The 20,363-nt window shown below is 44.2% G+C and overlaps 1 protein-coding gene across 1 annotated transcript in view; it reads right to left on the bottom strand.

Annotated features, from left to right (window-relative positions):
* Positions 1–16,456, bottom strand: part of CDC7 (cell division cycle 7) — a 31,256-nt gene extending 14,800 nt beyond the window's left edge. The window contains exons 1-8 of the mRNA XM_045028839.1: positions 16,348–16,456; positions 13,283–13,383; positions 8,058–8,141; positions 4,835–4,970; positions 3,948–4,041; positions 3,722–3,864; positions 952–1,039; positions 48–143 (exon numbers count right to left, since the gene is read on the bottom strand). Coding sequence (XP_044884774.1) covers positions 48–143; positions 952–1,039; positions 3,722–3,864; positions 3,948–4,041; positions 4,835–4,970; positions 8,058–8,141; positions 13,283–13,376 — 735 coding nt within the window. The 5' untranslated portion in view covers positions 13,377–13,383; positions 16,348–16,456. The remainder of the gene's footprint in view (positions 1–47; positions 144–951; positions 1,040–3,721; positions 3,865–3,947; positions 4,042–4,834; positions 4,971–8,057; positions 8,142–13,282; positions 13,384–16,347) is intronic.
* Between the last annotated feature and the right edge of the window lie 3,907 nt (positions 16,457–20,363).

The raw sequence follows: 20,363 nt of genomic DNA, 5'->3' as shown, positions 1-20,363 counted from the left end.
ATTTAAGTGTATAATTGATTGTGTTCCTGGTGAGCAGTAGTGCTTACTTTTATTGTGGGGCTCTCCTGGTATGTGGAGCTATGGATATTAAAATTTCTCTCTCCAAAGACAGAGCGTTGGACAGAATGGTGCGCAGACCCCTCCTACAACAACAAAAAAAGGACAATAAGAATTTTATCTGTAACACTGTCAGCTGTAATCTAACAGTATTTAAAAGTATGATGTGACATAAGGCAAAAACAGCTGCATGCAAGTCATTTCCAGGCACCAGCTTACTGTGGATGAAGACAACATAGTCTAGACAAAACCATAAACATGCTTACAAAACACATCCCTCCAGAAATATGCCAGGACACCCTGAAATTTACACGTACAGCAGTTGTACTTTGATGTGTAACTAAACTCGAGATGAAACTTTCTGTGGGGAGGGAAGCCATGGTATGTATTGCTAAAATGTTAACTCCTTTTTGTATAAGGAGATTCAGGGGCTCACCAAACGTTACTGCATTTTACACAGCATGCAGCATTACATAAGAATCCACTATTTTTGTTAGATATAGTAGACATTGAATGTGAAGTAATGTTCAAAGCCTATATAGTTATTCAGAAACTAGTTCCATTTTTACAAACAGTTTAACTCTTACAAAACGTTTCTAACATGTTGCATAAATGCGCACACAGTAAGATTTGGAATTGGAGCCTGACAAATTGTTTTAGTATTACATCTCCCCCTGTTGGATGAAGTAATACATTAAATAAACTCATGCGGCAATATTAGTGAAAGACTCAGAACCTTTCCTCCTTTTCCTTGTTTAATCTGCATTTGTGAAAGCTAGCAGCGCCATTTATCAGATGTTTTTGAGGCTGACTGTTGAGCTGTCTAGATGCTGTAACATTGACAGAAACCCTGTTTCCCAAAGTTAAGTGAGGCTTATTTTGTGAGCAACTTTCCTGTTGGCTTTCAGACTGGACAACTCTGAGTAGTTCTATTTTCGTATCGGGGGTTCCTTGTGCCAAACCAAAATCTACTAGGGCATACCTAAAAGACACAAATTTAAAAAGACAATGTAAGAAAACTATACTATTCAAAAAACTAGTTCCTTAGAACAGAAGCCAAGGTATACATCGGCATTTAACCCACACAAGAGGCAGGGTTTGAAAATTTAGCTGACCCCTCTTACCTAGATGATTTAAACATATTAGCCAGGTGAAATATAATTGTTCCACCACTTTCACTGCAATTTAAAAAACAGTTATATGCTGTAATCATGATAATCAATTTTCTATCAAATGAATGTTTTAAAAAAGTGTATCATTCTTAGGGCTGGTGAAATATAAAAAAGTTATCCAATACAGTTTGACGAACAGTGAATAATAATCACTGAATACTAATCAATAAGCCCTGTTTACTATTATTTTGTTACTTACTTTCTCTTCCATTTTCTGTTCTTTTCTTATGCGTTTCCTTGAGTTGTTTTCAGTGTCAAAATCCTTCCCCCCGCATCCCTTATCTTACCTTTACCTTCTCCCTATATTTTGTCATTTTCCCTCTGAAATTTTATACACATGGGGCTTGAAAACTTTACTAGGCATTTAATAGCCAGAGGACTAAACCTAATAGCCCCAGACTTATGAAAGACAGTGGACATTACTGGCAAGGGTCAATGTCCAAGCAACAAGTCAATCCCCACCTTGTACCCCCACCAAGCTACTAGAAAATGGGATGGTGCTGGAATTTCTACCAGGGTGCTGCTTGGGGACTCCATTTTCCACACCAGCTTTTAGCTAGTACATATGATACATTTAAAGCCAGCATCTATCCCATACTGGATGCTGGAAAGGAGACTGAACAGTCTCTCTATTCCCCACATCTCACTGGCTACTATGAGACTGGGTGGGTCTCTGCTACTTTAACCTTTCTCCAGGCTTCAGGAAGATCTGAGTGGAGTGTCTTTGCTATTTTATCCTTCCTTCAGCTTTCTGGCTGCTACCAAAGAGGGTTTACAACCTCTCCCATCAGTCTCACCTTTAGGTTCCATTTCCCTAGTCAATAACTCCAGTGCCTGCCTCCACTACTGTTCACAACTACCTCAGACAACAGCTGAGTGAATCTGACTTGATTCTTATCAATTTCACTGCTGTCCAAAGGGATCCCAATAGTAACAGTGAAAACAGACAAGACCTGTTAGTTTTCACAATGCTGAAAGTTTTGCCAGATTTCAGCAGCACCACTGGAGCTGGCTGCAGACTTCAGAAGATACGACTGCATTAGTTTACACTCGATTCACAGCTGAAAGTTTCTTTGCAATAATGAGTCTGATGGGGTAGACTATGCCCAGAGGCCCCCTGCTAGAGGCATCAGGGTCCTGCCACACTTATCCCAGGAAAGGAGCAATGGAAAGGTCCTCCAAGCAGGCTAGAGTGACTGCAAGGGGGGAAGCAGTCAATGAAGGCCCCGGAGGGCCCTATAAAAAGGATCTACAGAGCCAGAGACAGGGCAGTTACTGCTTGGAGCTGACTGAGGGAACTGCAGCACAACTGACAGCTAAATAAGGGCAGGGACTGGGGGAGCAAGAGGCTCCTGGCTGGCTGCAGGGACTGAGCCTGGGACAGTTGCAGGAAGACAGTGTCTCCAGGGAGGAGGCCCCGGGGATATGGCCCCATACCAGGGGTGGACTGGTTTAAAGACCCTGGACACCCGCAACCAGAGGAGGACCTCGAGACATGGGTGCTGGCCCCATTACATTGGGGACTACAACTTTTTTAAATTGAAGACTTTGGTTCCACAAAAGCTGGTGGCACATACACACATAAAATGCTTACTACTTGCCATGGGAAAGTCATTCTGAGTCACTATTTTGTTTCATGGATGCAACAGTTGATTCATCAGATCTCATAAAACACTCTTCAGAAACAACAGAATGCTTTTCTAAAATGATTCTAGCAGAGTAAACAAGCAATATGGGAGAAATTCATCTTCTGAGAGTTAAGAAAATTACTTCCACAGAATTTCTAGATACGTAGATTGATGCAAGACAGTTTTCCCTATAAAGTTTTACCTTACTCTTGTATGGACTGCAGTGAAATATTTACCAAGCCATGAGGATATAGCTACTCACTAACAGGAAGACAACTATGAACTCCTTGCAAAATGTGGACAATATCACCTAGCTACCTTAATTTAGTTACTTGCTGACAAGATAATTAATACAACCTGACCTAGTTTTAGGAATAGCTAATTGTAGAAAAGCTACATAGTGCAAGACAATAAAAAGAAAACAAACCCCAAAACATCAACTTTCTTGCTATGTACACTTGAGGTGTGCTGCAAGACAAACAGGTTGAAAACCTATGTGGTACACAAATAATGGTCAGTATTAACTATATTAAAGTAAATAATGGACAGTGATTTTATTCGGTTTAATCTTATTGAACATGCAACAATTTTACTAGTTTTACTCATTGAGTTCAAAAATTGTTAATTTTTTAAAAATTTGCCGTTCTGTGATCCAAACTTTTTTCATGCTTACTATATTGTTTCTTCTTTCCCACCCTGACCAAGTCCCTAAACGCTAAATAAAATTTTTATTTAATTTATAAATGTAATTCTACTGCTTAAGCCCATATTGTATAGCTGGAAGGGAAAAAACTTAATTTACTATGTTCTACCAAGGCATACATTCCCAAATGAGATCATAATAAGTCATCTGTGTAGACTTACTCTTTCAGCCGCCTGTTGTACAGGAAGTTACTGGGCTTGACATCACGGTGAACAATACCGAAGTGATGAATGCGCCTCAAGGCTTTAAACAGATTAAACATATATTCTCGTACTTCTTCAAAAGAGAGAGAGTTCAAAACGTCCTGAAAGATTTGAATATTGTAATTTTGCAACTCTTTATAATTAAGAATTTTACTGCTTATATAAAAAGAAGGCTGGGACTCACCAAAAAGGATTCATGTTCCAGATATGGCATAACGATAACTACATGATCATTTTTTCTAAAGCAATATTTAACTCCCATAACGTTATCCTGCCCCCTAAAGGAAAAATAAAATACTATCTTGAAACAAATAGAAAATAGGTTATTTCACCTGGCTTCCACAGAAAACTTCAGCAATGCTTTTTCTATTAATACACAAATTCTACATTGCCAGCAATCTACCACTGATGAACAGCCATATAAACTACCAGCATGTACTCTGAACACAATCCCCTCATTACTTTTCTCAAAGTGTTTCAGTCTTCAATTTGCAACTAAGGGCTCTGCAGACCATGGGTGCTTCATGGCCCACTTTTAGGGCTTGAGTCTGCTCTCATGGATTTGCATGATCCAGGATTGAGCCTTTTGAGAGCAACTGGTTTAAAATGTCAGATAAGAGCTATTCCAACCATCTGTCTTGGAACCAGCAAATATCAGCAATCCACCTCTATTCCTAAACCAGTGAAGAGAATTCAGTGCCATTGGCAGTATTCTCAGATGTACTAGAGAGGATTCTATCATAGCCATTTCCTACCTAAAATAGGTTTGATTGCATATGTATACTGTGTAACTCTTAACTTTTTACTAGCATATACAAAGTCAATTGCAAATTGAGATTAGCATAAAGCAACATGAGCATTACAGCTAACATGATCCATTTATGGTATGCCCTGGATATAAAGAGTTATTGATTTTTATTTTCTTGTGGTCAAAACTCCAGCAAAATGCAAGAAGTACCAAAACTAAAAAGTAACTAGACACACAACTTAGTTTTAGATGACACTTAAATTCAGTTGACATATTTATTTATTTATTTATTAAAAGCAAAAGGAGTGTCTTTTGTTTCCTACCCTGCTATTGTAAGGCACTGAAGTTCAGCAGCAATTCGTAGAGGATGACTAGTTGGAATTAGGTGTTTCAGTGCCATTTTTTCCTCACATCCTGCTTGTAGCTGGGCTGTGGCCAAATAAACTGAACTAAAAGTACCTGTAAGAAAGTATGAAGCCTCTGTTTAACAGCTTTGAATTAGCTAAATGAAAAAAAAATGTTTCATGTTACTGGTCTGACTGCTGCACTTGTGGTGAAAGAGACTATTTGAGTCAAGTTAAGTTTGTGACACAAAACAATAGGTTTCAAAGTCAAGGCTAAAGCATGAGGAAAACCTTTAAAAGTGGTTTTAGTACAGAAAGCCACTTAAAAATTTGTTTGATAACCCTGAAGAACTTAAGAAAATTAACCATGAGTGTCCAGAAATTGGGAAGTACAAAATAAGTAACATTTCTTATTAATAGACCATAAAATATAATTTAAAGTCATTACAATTGTAAATGTTAGACCTGTATGCAAGCATAACAAAACTATAGTTGCATATACAGATCAGTTGCCAGCAGGAATCAACTCTAGTATTATCAGCAACAAAAACACAGGCCCCTCCACTTGAGGGAAAGGAATAACATCAATAACTAGCAAGACCTTTCCCTTTTTTGGGGACAGAAACTGAAGGGAGGATATGACCCCACACCCAAAGTTAGTGCAAGTGGAAACACATCTTTACATATAAGCCTTCAGTATTGCCAGTGTCACAAATGTCACTTTTTAGCAACATAGTCACTTCCATCAAAAGGGTTAGAAACACCGTTGTAAATTAAAATAAAGTGTCATTAAATAAGGTTGTTTGTTCATGACAAGAAGCATTCCATGCTCTTGAACTTTCAGATTGCTGTACTGAACTAAATATGTAGCTCTCTTTTAAAGCAACTTTACAGACTAGTAGGTTTTTACACATTTAGCAAGCTATCACAAGTATTACAATCATAAATAGCTGTTTAAAAAAAAATCAAACATCTACTTTATATACTTTCAAGTATAAGAAAAGTCAAAGCATTAAGTTCAGTGAAAAACTTTCACCAAAGATCTTACAGGTAAAATTTTCAAAAATGTGTAGGCTCCCATCCTGCAAATATTTACACATATGCTTAATTTTATTGCCCTGAGCAATCCCATTGATTTCAATGGGATTACTCATAGTAAAGTTAAGCATGTGTATGGTCACACAATTGGGGCCTAAGTCCCATTGTCAAATTTTGAAAATTTGACAATGTGCCTAGTTTGAGCCCATATTTTAAAAATCTTAGCAATAATCATCCATTTTCCTCTCTTAGCCCCACCCATTGGGTTTAATATTAGAAAAGCAGAGACAACTTTACTGGTACTGAAATGTCTCAGAGTATAATTGTACATTTAGAATGTATACCTTAGAGACAAATATAGGTGGATTACATTTTATGTAGACACGCTTGGCTAAATCTACTCCAAGAGCTGCAGCACCCTATAGCAGTTTGAACTGCATGGTCTAAATCAGGGGTCTCAAACATGCGGCCCGCGGAGCTCTTCCCTGCGGCCCGCGGAGCTCCCCAGGGGAGCTCCGCAGGGGCCCCCAAGAGAAAAGCGGAGGCTCCCGCCTCCGCCCCTCTCCTGGAGCCTCGGCGCATAGAGCGCCGAGTCTCCGTCCGAGCGCCTGAGCCCCGCCCCGATCCGATCCGCGTGGGGAGGGGGCGGGGCTGGGAGCTCTGGGCTGAGCGCTGCGCTCAGCGTGGAGCTCCCAGCCCCGCCCCCTCCCCACGCGGCTCTGAGCGGGACCGCCGGAGACGCGCTCGGGTAAGGGGGGGGGGAAGCGGGACCCGCCGGGGCCGGGCCGGGGGGTGGGAAGCGGGACCCGCCGGGGCCGGGCTGGGGGGAAGGGAAGCGCTCAGGGCTGGGGCAGAGGATTAGGGTGCGGGGGGATGAGGGGCTCATGATGTGGGGGCGCTCAGGGCTGGGGCAGAGGATTAGGGTGTGGGGGGATGAGGGCTCTGGCTGGGGCTGAGGATTAGGGTGCAGGGTCCTAGTGCCTGCCCGCCGCCAGTACTGGCAAGGCAGGCTTCCCTTACCCTGAGCCTCTCCAACCCCAAACCCTCAGCCCCAGCCAGAGCCCTCATTCCCCCCGCACCCTAATCCTCAGCCCCAGCCCTGAGCACCCCCACATCATGAACCCCTCATCCCCCTGCACCCTAATCCTCAGCCCCAGCCAGAGCCCTCATCCCCCCACACCCTAATCCTCTGCCCCAGCCCTGAGTGCCCCCACATCATGAACCCCTCATCCCCCGCACCCTAATCCTCTGCCCCAGCCCTGAGCGCCCCCACATCATGAACCCCTCATCCACAGCCCTCACCCCACACTCCAAACCTCTTCCCTAGCCCTGAGCCCCCTCGCATCATGAACCCCTCATCCACAGCCCTCACCCCACAGCCCAACCCTCTTCCCTAGCCCTGAGCCCCCTCGCATCATGAACCCCTCATCCACAGCCCTCACCCCACAGCCCAACCCTCTTCCCTAGCCCTGAGCCCCCTCCTGCATCATGTACCCCTCGCCCTCAGCCCCCACCCCTGCACTCCCTCCTATCCCCAAACTCCGTCCCAAAGCCTGCACCCCCACCCCCTGCCGCAGCCTGGAGCCTGCATCGAGCACAGAGCCTGCATCCAGACCCCCTCCCCCACCCAAACTCCCTCCCAGAGCCTTAGGCAGTAAATCTAAGTGCGTGTTTTGTCCTTTGAGTGAGGTGCATTACTGAGTGTATATATTTATTAAAACTGCGCGCGCTTAGGGGAGGAGGTGGAGAAGAGACAGGGCAGGGGCGGGGCCTCATGGAAGGGGTGGATTGGGGGTGGGGCCAGGGGCAGCAAGGGGGCGTGTCAGTGATGCGGCCCTCGGGCCAATGCACTAGTCCTCATGCGGCCCTCGGGGTCATTTGAGTTTGAGACCCCTGGTCTAAATCAAAACAAGCTGTTTAATCAGAGTCTACTTTGGTAGGAGGTTTCAAGAATCTGGCAGGAAAATCTCTTTGGAAAAACCCTTATCTACAAGCATTTGTACTTGCAACTAAATATTAGAACTCCCATTTCCGTCTAACAATACTAAAAAGCAATCCACAAAATGGCAGACATACTAGAATTTGCCAATATTGGACTTCATTATATAGTTTTATACTCTTAAAATCTGTATTTCTTAAGTACATCAAAATTCAATACATTTACCTTCTCCAATTTTTTCCTTAATTTTGAACACATTTACAAGCTGTGGCACTGCTTCATAAAGTTTTTCAATATCTATTTTTACTCCTGTTGAGGGAATAAAGGAAAACAGAAAATATTTTGCTTAGTCTCAGTTTACTAGTTAAATTTCAGGACATGTATTAGACTTTAATTCAGATAAATGAGGGTAAAATTACATAAAAAGTAGTATAAAACAAACCCAGGCTCTGGTCCTGCAAAAACATATGCAGGTACATTTGGATAACACTCATGTGCGTAAGTTAAACATGAACACGCTTGCGGGTTTAGTGCCCAAGATCGCAAAAGAGTAGTAAAGATTATTCCAGTTAGCATGGTGCAAGGCACCTGAGGCACTCACATAAAAATATTGTGCTGTAAATGGTCAAAGAATGTAGTTTGAGGTAATCTGCAAAGAGTTTAACTTTTTTGACTTGAGACTCATGATCCATGAATATCCACCTTTGCCTTATTTATTTATTTTTTGGTCCAGATCTCTGATTAATTAAATCAGATGTCTCTGATCCACCTTCATGGACAAACCCAGTTGAGAGGGGCATTAAACTCTGCCCTTCCTGACATACCTGCTAACTGAATGTCAACAGTACTGCCCCATCTATCACGCTCTATAAAGTTATATGCTGCTACAATGTTTTGTTTAAAACTCTTAAATTGTTGCCACTCAGCACAGCATGGCCAACCCTGAAAATTAATAGGATCTCAGATTATAGTTCAGAGACTAACATACACATGGAATTAGTAATGTCACCATTTCATAGAAGACAAATCTATACTGGCTGCTGAGAAATGGGTAAGTAAGAGATAAACTACAAAGACTACAAAACAAAGAAAAGGGTTTAAAAAGGAAAATATTAGGAAGACAAACTCATATGTTATCATTGGGGGGCTGTTAAAAATATTCAAAAAAAAAAAGAAGGCTTGCTGATTATATTTAAAATGTTGCATTTTATACTCCAATCACTAGATGGCATAGCAAGGATACTGCATTCTTATAGGAAAAGTAAAGAATTTCACTCAAAGGATGGGCCCTTGTTATTTTAGAAAAGTATTAGAGGACTCAAATGCTTTCTAAAAAAATAAAGCACACTTTTGTAATTTTCAGAGAAATTCTAATTTGTTATGCTGTCTTATGATCTAACTATTGTCATGCAAAAATAAACCATTATGCTACTGCTAAAATACTATAAAGCCTTAGAACATAAAGCATATGAAAATATACACAAGGCAAGTTACATTTAAAGTTGAAACATTTTACAATGGTTGGGCTCAATTAGTGTCACCCTTTATCAACTTCTGTAACACTAGTGTTTGACTCCTAAGTCCATATTTAGACACCTAGACAGATTGCCTGATATTTCAAAGTAGTGAGAACCAAAAAGTCATTGGCCCATACTTTTATGGAGTTTGTGGCTAATTACTGCAGCAAGGGTAAAATGTTCCTACAATAGACGTTTTCAAGAATGGTTTGTTGTCTCTCTAACTGATATGGTAAGTTCTATTGAAATAAAACAGCTTTTAGTACAAGGTTGCTCATATCCTGCTCCAGCTGAAGCAAGTCTAAATAAATTTTCTGAGCTCTGCATCTTGCTGTGCTAGTAAAGAATCTTCTAATCTTTCAGATCTTTACTAAAAAAAAAAAGTATTGAGGGTAATTTCTTATAGGAAGTCTCTTGTCACAGGATTGCTTCAAAAAAGTCCATAGCTTAGAAGAAAAGCCCCAACTCTGTCAAAAAGCATTCTTAGACAGCAGAGTGGAGGGCCACGCCTTAAATATAATAAGTTGATCTCAGGTGACAACATATCTTTAAAGTCTCTAAAATCAGTAGCCCTGTACCCTCCCTGCAATCTACGGCTTTGGTTTACTTTGTGCCACCAGCCCCATGGGCCCGATGCAGCCCTTAATTTAGTGCCAATGCCCTTCTAAACAAATGCTAGACAGAGAATCCACTCAACTGGCTCAATTTCATCCAGAGTCTTTGGGTACGTCTACACTACAGGATTATTCCGATTTTACATAAACTGGTTTTGTAAAACAGATTGTATAAAGTCGAGTGCACGCGGCCACACTAAGCACATTAATTCGGCGGTGTGCGTCCATGTACCGAGGCTAGTGTCGATTTCTGGAGCATTGCACTGTGGGTAGCTGTCCCGTAGCTATCTCATAGTTACCGCAGTCTCCCCTGCCCATTGGAATTCAGGGTTGAGATCCAATGCAAAAACAGTGTTGCGGGTGATTCTGGGTAAATGTCGTCACTCAATCCTTCCTCCAGGAAAGCAACTGCAGACAATCATTTCGCGCCCTTTTTCCCTGGATTGCCCTGGCAGACGCCATAGCATGGCAATCATGGAGCCCGTTTTGCCTTTTGTCACTGTCACCATATGTGTACTGGATGCTGCTGACAGACGCGGTACTGCACTGCTACACAGCAGCATTCATTTGCCTTTGAAAGATAGCAGAGATGGTTACCAGTCATATTGTACCATCTACCATGCCATTGTAAATTGGCGATGAGATGATGGTTATCAGTCGTTCTGCACCGTCTGCTGCTATCATGGGTGCTCCTGGCTGGCCTCGCTGAGGTCGGCCGGGGGCGCATAAGCAAAAATGGGAACGACCCCCTGGGTCATTCCCTTCCTATGTTTTTTCTAAAAATAGAGTCAGTCCTGCCTAGAATATGGGGCAAGTGTACTAGAGAACCAGAGAGCACAGCCGCTCCATGTCAGAGCCCCAGAGATCCCGCAGAAATGATGAGCTGCATGCCATTCTGGGGGGTGCCCCTGCAACAACCCCACCCGTTGCTTCCCTCCTCCCCCAACCCTCCTGGGCTACCGTAGCAGTGTCCCCCCATTTGTGTGATGAAGTAATAAAGACTGCAGGAATAAGAAAAACAGACATTTTAGTGAGATAAAATGAGGGGGAGGAAGCCTCCAGCTGCTATGATAGTCCAGGCAGGACATTAAAGGGTAGGGGGGAGAGGAGACCAGCCTTCCGCTGCTATGATAGTCCAGGCAGTACAGAATCTTTTCTTTATACATGACAAGGGGGGGTTGGGGGGGGGGGCTGATGGAGCTCAGCCCCCAGTTGCTATGATGAGGACCGTTACCAGCCGTTCTGTACCATCTGCTGGGAATGACCAGGAGTCATTCCTATTTTTACCCAGGTGCCCCCAGCCATCCTCACCGAGGCCAGCCAGGAGCACTCACGGGCTAATGACGAGAACGGATACCAGTCCTTCTGTACTGTACCGTCTGCCACCGGGGAGAGGAGGGGATGCTGCTGTTTAGCTCTCCAGCACCCTGTCTACCAGCAGCATGCAGTAGACATAGGGTGACATTGAAAAAAGGCGATAAACGATTTTTTTCCCTTTTCTTTGGTGGGGGGGGGGGGAGGGAAGGGTGTAAATTGACGACATACACCCTGAAACACCCGGGAAAATGTTTTTGACCCTTCAGGCACTTGGAGCCCAGCTAAGAATGCAAATGCTTTTCGGAGACTGCGGGTACTGTGGGATAGCTGGAGCCCTCAGTACCCCCTCCCTCCCTCCATGAGCGTCCATTTGATTCTTTGGCTTTCCGTTACGCTTCTCACGCAGCACTGTGCTGAGTCCCTGCTGTGGCCTCTGTCTATCATAGCCTGGAGATCTTTTCAAATGCTTTGTCATTTCGTCTTCTGTAACGGAGCTCTGATACAACAGATTTGTCTCCCCATACAGCGATCAGATCCAGTATCTCCCGTACAGTCCATGCTGGAGCTCTTTTTGGATTTGGGACTGCATCGCCACCCGTGCTGATCAGAGCTCCACGCTGGGCAAACAGGAAATGAAATTCAAAAGTTCGCGGGGCTTTTCCTGTCTACCTGGCCAGTGCATCTGAGTTCAGATGGCTTTCCAGAGCGGTCACAATGGTGCACTGTGGGATAGCTCCCGGAGGCCAATACCGTCGATTTGCGGCCACACTAACCCTAATCCGACATGGCAATACCGATTTCAGCGCTACTCCTCTCGTCAGGGAGGAGTACAGAAACCGGTTTAAAGAGCCCTTTATATCGATATAAAGGGCCTCATTGTGTGGACAGGTGCAGGGTTAAAGCGGTATAACGTTGCTAAATTCGGTTTAAACGCGTAGTGTAGACCAGGCCTTTGCCAGCTCCCACTGACAGAAGTCTGTCCAGACACAGCTCACTCCACCAGAGGATCTGCAGCTAGATAGCACAGACACCAAAGTGGGTGGTATTAGCCAAGGAGGCAATGTGGCCAGAATGCTCAGAGAATGCACTAATTCAATACAGTCTGCTGCTGGGGATCCTGCAGAGCCTTGGCAACAAACTATGGCTGCCCCAATGGGTGAAACACCACCTGTCTTCTCCTGGGGGTGGGATGGAACTTCCCCATTGGTGCAACGGGATGCAAATTACATGACTGTGCAGGGGATTGACGATGTGTTCAAATCCTGCCCAAGACAATAGTGACCTGAAGTCACCATCATTACAAGTGGGTAGCCAATTTATAGGAAATAACTGAGGGTTAAGGCCATTTTCTCACCTCTGAAGGACGAGGCTGAGACACATCCTGAGGTACACTGGAGAAGTAGCACTGTGTCTCTGGTCTTTGGCTAGATGACTGATCTCAAGGGCTATCAATATGGAAGTCTTCATAAATATTTATTTGGGCATAAGCTTTCATGGGTTAAAAACCCCACTTCTTCAGATGCAAGTTGCATCTGAAGAAGTGGGGTTTTTAACCCATGAAAGCTTATGCCCAAATAAATCTGTTAGTCTTTAAGGTGCCACTGGACTCCTCATTGTTTTTGTAGATACAGACTAACACGGCTATCCCTCTGATACTTGACATAAATATTATATTCAGCAAGGAAAATAGCTAGCTCAGGACAGAATTTTAGATTATAATAGTAACAAATTGCATAGCACTATTCTTTTACAATTCACTGATCCTATTAGAAAACTGCAGCTACAGACTGGGCAGAAACAAGCCTGGAAATATCAGTTCAAAGCCTCTGAACATTGAACTTTGTTAAAGCTTTTCCTCTCAAATCTTGTTACATGTATTCTTCATGTAACAGGATCTTACCCAACAATACATACATACAGTAGTAGAGAGTCTAAAGTGAAGGGAAGAGAAACATGGCAAAAACAAAATTTTAATCAACGGCCTCTGCTCTAAAATACATACCTGACAACTTGCTGTTCTTTTCATGTTTCCTACAGAAATTTTCAGCCTGCAAAGGAGGTTGTTCATCTTGATAAGCGTTCAAGGATGCTTCCATCACAAAACTAACAAAGTAAAATACAAGGTCTATGAGGACAATGACTAATATAGTCTAAGAGGGAGAATGCCTTAGGCCTGCTTGCTCCCATTCGCCCTCCACACCTAACAAGATTTAGAGAGAGGACATTAAACTGCCCGTTTCAGCACTAAAACTTTAGTTGTTCAGGGGTATGAAAAAAAAAACACACCCCTGAGCAACAAAAGTTTTAGCATTGAAAAGTGCCAATATAGACAGTGCCACAGCTTCTGGCGATAAAGCTATCACCCCTCATTCAGGGTGGTTATTTTTTTATCTTGGGAGAGCTCTCCCCCAGCGATAAAGAGTGACTACTGCCCGCATCACAGCACTGCTGCAGGCCATGCCAGGTTGGAGCACTTGAACTGAGAGCAGGAAAAGGATCTCCTCCCTCAGCTCTGGATGACATCCCTCCCCACCAGATGAGGAAGATGCATGATTTGAATGCAAATGAAACAGCTGGACTGCAGTGTGGGGAGTAGATTAGACAAGGCAGGGGAGGAGGGGGAGTTGAGGCAGGTTGAAGGGGATTGGGAACATGTGGGACAGGAGGAGGGGTGACAGATATGATGAGGAGCCAGAGGAGAACTGGGACAAGGTGTGGGGGGGATGTAACAAAGTGGGGGGAGAAGCTGAGATTGGAGGAGTCTGGGGACTGGGAGCTAGTAGGGATAGGGAACATTGGAGGAGAGGGGGCAGATCAGATGAGGTGCCAGGAGTAGGGGGAACTGAAACTGGTGGGGAAAGAAAACTGGGAACAAGGAACTGTTGTTGGGGGAAGAGGGAGAGACTGGAAACAGACACCCAAGGAGACAGAGTTGGTGGGGCAGGGGTTGAGACTCCAACTTTTCTGGGTAAGGAGACTGGAATGAGAAGTCTGAGGATTGGAGACTATCATAAAGAGAATGAGACTGAGATGAGGAGTTATGGGTGGGGCACAGACAGGGCTGGGACAAGCAGAGGCTGAAAGAGATGGGGCAGAAGAGATCATGTTTGGAGGAAATGGGCAGAAGAGTCTGGGCCAGTGCTCACTAGAGTACACTGCCATCCTGAGCCTGGAATGGAATACAGGATTCCTGAGTGCCATTGCTCCTTTGCTGTCAACAAATATCTGTGAAACAAAATGGCAAAGTTTTCCATCCTCCTCTAGCACTGCTCCATATAGATGACAACCTACTACCACTCCTACCAGTTACTCCATTAGCTCAAGAGGTAATTTCCTTAGTTATCACTCAGGGAAATTAAACTTATTTACATTTAAATAACATTACTGTGGTTGCCAAGATCAAGTACTCAAAAGTTAGGAAATACCTAAATTAAGATTGCGAGTGCTACCTTAATTGGGCACTGTTGTGCATATGCATTATGATATAGTTCTTTAATTACATGATCACTTTCTAAGAAATAAAGTACGTGGGAAAAGAGACTCCTTAGAGAATCAGTAACCCCTTTGGAAGGGTCAACTCATCTCTGGCACAGAACTGAGGAATAAGCACTGCAAAAAAACAGCACTGAAATGCCACAAAATTCCCTTGATACTGCTTTGCCCTAAACCAAACTACAATAAAAAGGATATGATCTTTTTAGTGCTTGGCATATCACAAACAAGATATGCAGGTACAATTCTGATAATTTTTGCACAATTCTGCTAATGCTTTAAGTTGATATAATTTCACATTTTCCACTGCTAAGCAAATAAGCCTTCTCTTACAGTGCAAAGTGTAGAAATCTTATTTCCATAATCAGCGTTTGAGCAACAATATGTCAGTACTTCTAGATAGAAGAAAAACATCTGAGAGTTGTCAAAGCCGGTTAACTTTACAAGGTAGCTCCCTTGTAGCAAGTCTCCTGGTCAAATCCATGCTTTCCACTGCATTTAAAATGCAGCCTGAATGCATAAATATTAAAAACTGAGCATAAGCTACCTTAAACTTTGTCATTTAGTTTGTACATGATGTGTAAACTATTTCTCAAATGAGTGAGCAGAAATGCTGTCCAACAGATATAGAGAATTTAGTATTCTGTTTTTTTCTGAAGAAATAAAAGCCATGTTTTCTAAGATTTGTTGAATAAATAAAAGGGGAAGCGGCTCTTTAGGCTAACATTTCTTAATATTGATACTGATTATGTTTAGAACAACAAAAAGCGAGGCTAGGTTGCCAAAACTGGTATTCAAAAGGCTTCTGTTACTAAACAGATATTGTCCAAAGGAAATGACCATCAAAATGCTTATCACTGTGCAGAGGAGAACCCAAGGGCACGGTTATGTGGAAGAAGGGCACAAGTTACACATTAGTGAGTTTGGGACCAAGAAAGAGAGAAGAAGGGAGGGTAGAGTCTGGCTGTGTGTATGCAGGAGGCGCTGACTGCATGTTACAGCAGCCAGGGCTCCCCTGACACTCAGCCTCCATCCCCGACGCCCTGCGCGAAGCAGGTGTGACCAGTCCGCACGTTGGCCCCGCTCCTTCCGGCGTTTCACCCCAAGCTGCAGAGCTGTGCGCGCCCCTCAGCGAGCACGGTCAGCCACGGGGAGGCGGGAGCCGGGCAGGTCAGTACTTTGAACCCGAGCTCAGGGCCGGCCCAGCGGGCCAAGAACGGACCGAGCGCGCCCGGCTCCAGCGCCCGAACGGGCCCCTTAGGGCCAAAGCCCCGGAGCCACACAGCAGGCCGGCTCGGCTCGGCTCGCCTCCCCTCCCGCTGCTGGCCGGCGGGGGCTGGGAACTTACGGGCAGCCCCGAACAGAAGCTCCCGCTCCCTCCCCGAGCCGGAGGGCCAGCCAGGGCCAGCCGAGCCGAGCCGGGCCGGGCGCTCGGCGGGAAAGCTGCCCTGAGAGCCGCGCTCAGCCCCGGCGCTGGGGCGGCCCATGAAACGCCACTCAGCGCCAGCCCGTCGCGGGAAGCCCCCGGGAGCCGAGCGAACCCGGCCGGGGTACGGGGGTGTCTCCCTCACTCACAGGCAGAGCGGCGGCGGCGGCCGGTCCCAGGGCGCCAAGAGTGCGGTTTTTGCCTGATGCCGCCTTTTGCAGACAGCTCCACAGCAGCCAATCCTAGCGTTCGTTAGAAGCGATAGCAGAATTCACCAATAGCAACCCTTCCAAGAAAACAGTGCTTCCATTGGCCAGCGGGCGGAGGACGGGTAGGGGGTGTCACCGCTAAAGGGGTGTGGCCAGTTCTTAGTGCTAGACCGCTAGGAGCTGGGAGTTCTCTAGCTATTAGCCAGGCTACAAATGCGCCCTCACATCAGGGCTGCCCGGTGGGGCAATTTGCCCCGGTCCCGCGGGGCCCCCACGAAAGTTTTTCGGGGCCCCTGGAGCAGGGTCCTTCACTCACTCTGGGGGCCCCAGAAAACTCTCGCGGGGCCCGGGCCCCCAGAGCTTCTTCCTCTCTGGGTCTTCGGCAGCAGGGGGCCCTTCTGCCCCGGGACCTGCCGCCGAAGTGCCCCGAAGACCCGCAGCAGGGGGTCCTGAATCCTGTGGGCAGCCCTGCCCCACATTGCACCACGCAGGGAGATGTTGTGAGTGGCTCTGGACACTACAACTCTTGTGTGTCTAGACTCACTTGGGACTGTGTGTCCTGGCTTAGGTTATCATTTCATAAGCAGAGCCCCTATAGGGATGCTGTTGTACTTTAGAAAGAAAATGAGGTACCCTCAGCTTTCTTGGTAGAAACTACTACCAGCAGCGCATGATACAATAACACTGAGCACAGCTTTTACTCTGGAGTTACAACGTACGATAGGGTGTTAAACTGTTTCTGCACTGATTGGGTTACTAAATAAACAGGACATTATTGATTACCTAAGTACAACATGCTGAAGTGAAAATGTTCCTCAGCTTTTTTGCCTGTTCTCTTTGGGTCAACTTCTACACTCTTTTACACTCTGTAATCCCCCTGAAGTCAATGGACTGCATTTTTGTAAGGGCTCTTTTACACAAGGAAGAAGCTCAGTGTGGAACAGCTGTTTGGTGTTACTGAATAGCTATTCCGCACTAACTCCCCGTGTGGATACTTTTTTTCCACACACAATTTGGAAGTGGATTAATTTAAATCATAAAAGGGCTGTTGGTGCAGAATAAGATCTACAACCTATCCTGGAAAACCATCCCCCATTCTCACAGGCCTTGGGAGGCAGGCCAATCCTTGCTTACAGACAGCTCCCCAACCTGAAGCAAATACTCACCAGCAACTATGCACCGCACCACACCACAGAAACACTAACCCAGGAACCAATCCCTGTAACATACCCTGTTGCCTTCTCTGTACCCATATGACACCATCATAGGCCCCAACCACACCACACAGGCTCATTCACCTGCACATCTGTGATATATGCTATCATATGCCAGCAATGCCCCTCTGCCATGTACATTGGCCAAACCAGACAGTCTCTACGTAAAAGGATAAATGGACACAAATCAGACATCAGGAATGGTAACACACAAAAGCCAATAGGAGAACACTTCAATCTCCCTGGACATTCAATAACAGATTTAAAAGTAGCCATTCTTCAACAAAAAACCTTCAAAAACAGACTTCAAAGAGAAACTGCAGAGCTACAATTCATTTGCAAACTTAACACCATCAATTTGGGCTTGAATGGGAACTGGGAGTGGCTGGCTCACTACAAAAGCAATTTTCCCTCTCTGGTATTGACATTTCCTCAATTATTGGGAGTGGACCACATCCACCCTGACTGAATTGACCTTCAACATTGGTTCTCCACTTTTAAGGTAACTCCTTTCTCTTCATGTGCCAATATATATTTATGCCTGTATCTATAATTTTCACTCCATGCATCTTAAGAAGTGGGTTTTTTACCCATTAAAGCTTATGCCCAAATAAATCTGTTAGTCTTTAAGGTGCCATTGAACTCTGCATTGTTTTTGTGGATACAGACTAACACGTCTACCCCTCTGATACAGAATAAGAGTGTGAACATAGGGGATTAGTAGAGAATAGCTATTGTGCTTTAAATTCACATCCTAGCTATTTAAAAGTAACTTCCTTGTGAATCAAAAAACATTGTTCTTCCTGAGAATTAGCTCTCCAGCAGTTGTGTACATAAATCTCCTATTCCCCAGAAAGTGAAATATAAGATTCTGTTTATTAAACATTCCATATTGAGAGTGTTAACTTTATCCATTGTTAAACTTATGCAAAGATTAAAGCTTTCAGCATTCTAAAGGGAACCCTGTAGCATGGCTATTATATTATATTAAGCTTACACTGAAATTAAGAAGGAAGATGCTAACTCAGGGCCAAATTTTACCATCTTTATTATGGTTGAGTAGTATTTTTCTCCATAGGTAGTCCCTATGCAGTTTGAGGACTGAGAGGATGTACAGGTGGCTTTAAACCACTTTTACACTCCCCAGTTTTGGACTAGCAGCTTTAAGCTGCACAAGCTGCCAGCAGCCCCATAGATCCATTACAGCAGCCAGAGATCAATGTAAAAAGTACAGAGTAAAAGCATTAAATCGTAATCTGAACTAAGGATGAAAGTAGTCAAGAGCAGATTATAGGACAAATTAATAAAACGAGGAAAATTCACAGGCCAAATTCTGTTCTTGTTAACCCATGTAACCCATAGAAGTTAGTGGTATTGAACAGGTGTGAGTGAAACTAGGTTTTGTCCCAACGTTTAAGTGCTTTAATTTTAATAGATTAAATATGACATTAATTTAGAATCAGGTTGCTTATTAAAATAATCCATCTATATTTGTTTCTGAGAGGTGTAATATCACACAACAGTTTATTTTTAAAAAGTAATATTTGTCAAAAAATACTTCCTTATCATCACTATCTGATCATTTGCAAATCTACCACTCTATTCCAGACCTGTCTCCTTCTGTCCAATCCAGAATCTCAGCCTTTATCTCTGATATCCCTTCCTGGATGGCTTGCCAACAATTTAAATTACCATGGCCAAAATTAAGCTCCTTATTTTCTCTCATAAATCCTCCCTACTCTCCATTTTTCTCTGTCATTGACATTCAGGTTACCTTTTTCCTTGCCACTCAGTCTCATAACCTGTGAGTCATCTTGAATTCCCCCCTCTCACTCTACCTTCCCCTCTATGGCTGCATCAAAATGTTACTGTTTCTTCTTCCACCTTTTCTTAAAGATCTGACCATTCCACTCTGTCCCAACACCTAAAACTCTCCTTCATGCCCTGATCATCTTCCATCTCGATTTCTGTAACATGTTCCTCTCCATCATCCCTGACACTCACATCATCTCCTCTGGGTGCCTCCTGAATTCAGCTGCTGAAACTATCTCCCTTGCTCATTGATCTCACCCATGTCACTCTCCTTCTTAAAATCTCTCCATTACATCAAATTTAAACTTCTTTTACCCCCCTTCGAAGACCCACATCTCTATGTATCTGACAGTGTCTCTTATGTTACCACCACTTTCTTTTGCTCTGCCAAGGCTTCAAGACTTGATGTCCCTCATCTCTTTCTCTAGCAAATATTTTGGTAACTTTTTGCTTGCTCTCTCCTATGTATGGACTCCTTCTACTTAACCAACACCTCTAGTCATTTTGAATACTTCCTGAAAACTCACCTCTTTTGCGATACTTATAATAAGTGAGTCAATTGTATTTATTTATTTATTTATCTTCCATATAGTTAGATAGATATCCCACCAGATCTTCTCAATGCCTGCTCAGCCTCCAGCTTTACCTCTTATCTGGATGGAACCCAGGAGTTAGAGAGGGGAAACAGAGACAAGCACAGCTCTCTCTCTCTTGTGCTAAAACTAGAGGGAAGCTCTCTCCCCACTCCGGGTGTGATAGGTAAGGGTATGTCCACACAGCAAAGAAAAACTCATGGCTGGCCTGTGCCAGCTGTCTCAGGCTCATGGGGCTCAGGCTGCAGGGCTATTTCATTGCTGTGTAGACTTCTGGGGTCAGGCTGGAGCCTGAGCTCTGGGACCCTCACATCTTGCAGGGTCCTAGAGCCTGGGC

Source organism: Mauremys mutica, chromosome 8, assembly GCF_020497125.1.
Source record: "Mauremys mutica isolate MM-2020 ecotype Southern chromosome 8, ASM2049712v1, whole genome shotgun sequence".
Classification (NCBI taxonomy): domain Eukaryota; kingdom Metazoa; phylum Chordata; order Testudines; family Geoemydidae; genus Mauremys; species Mauremys mutica.
This window is presented reverse-complemented; position numbering and strand designations above follow the sequence as displayed.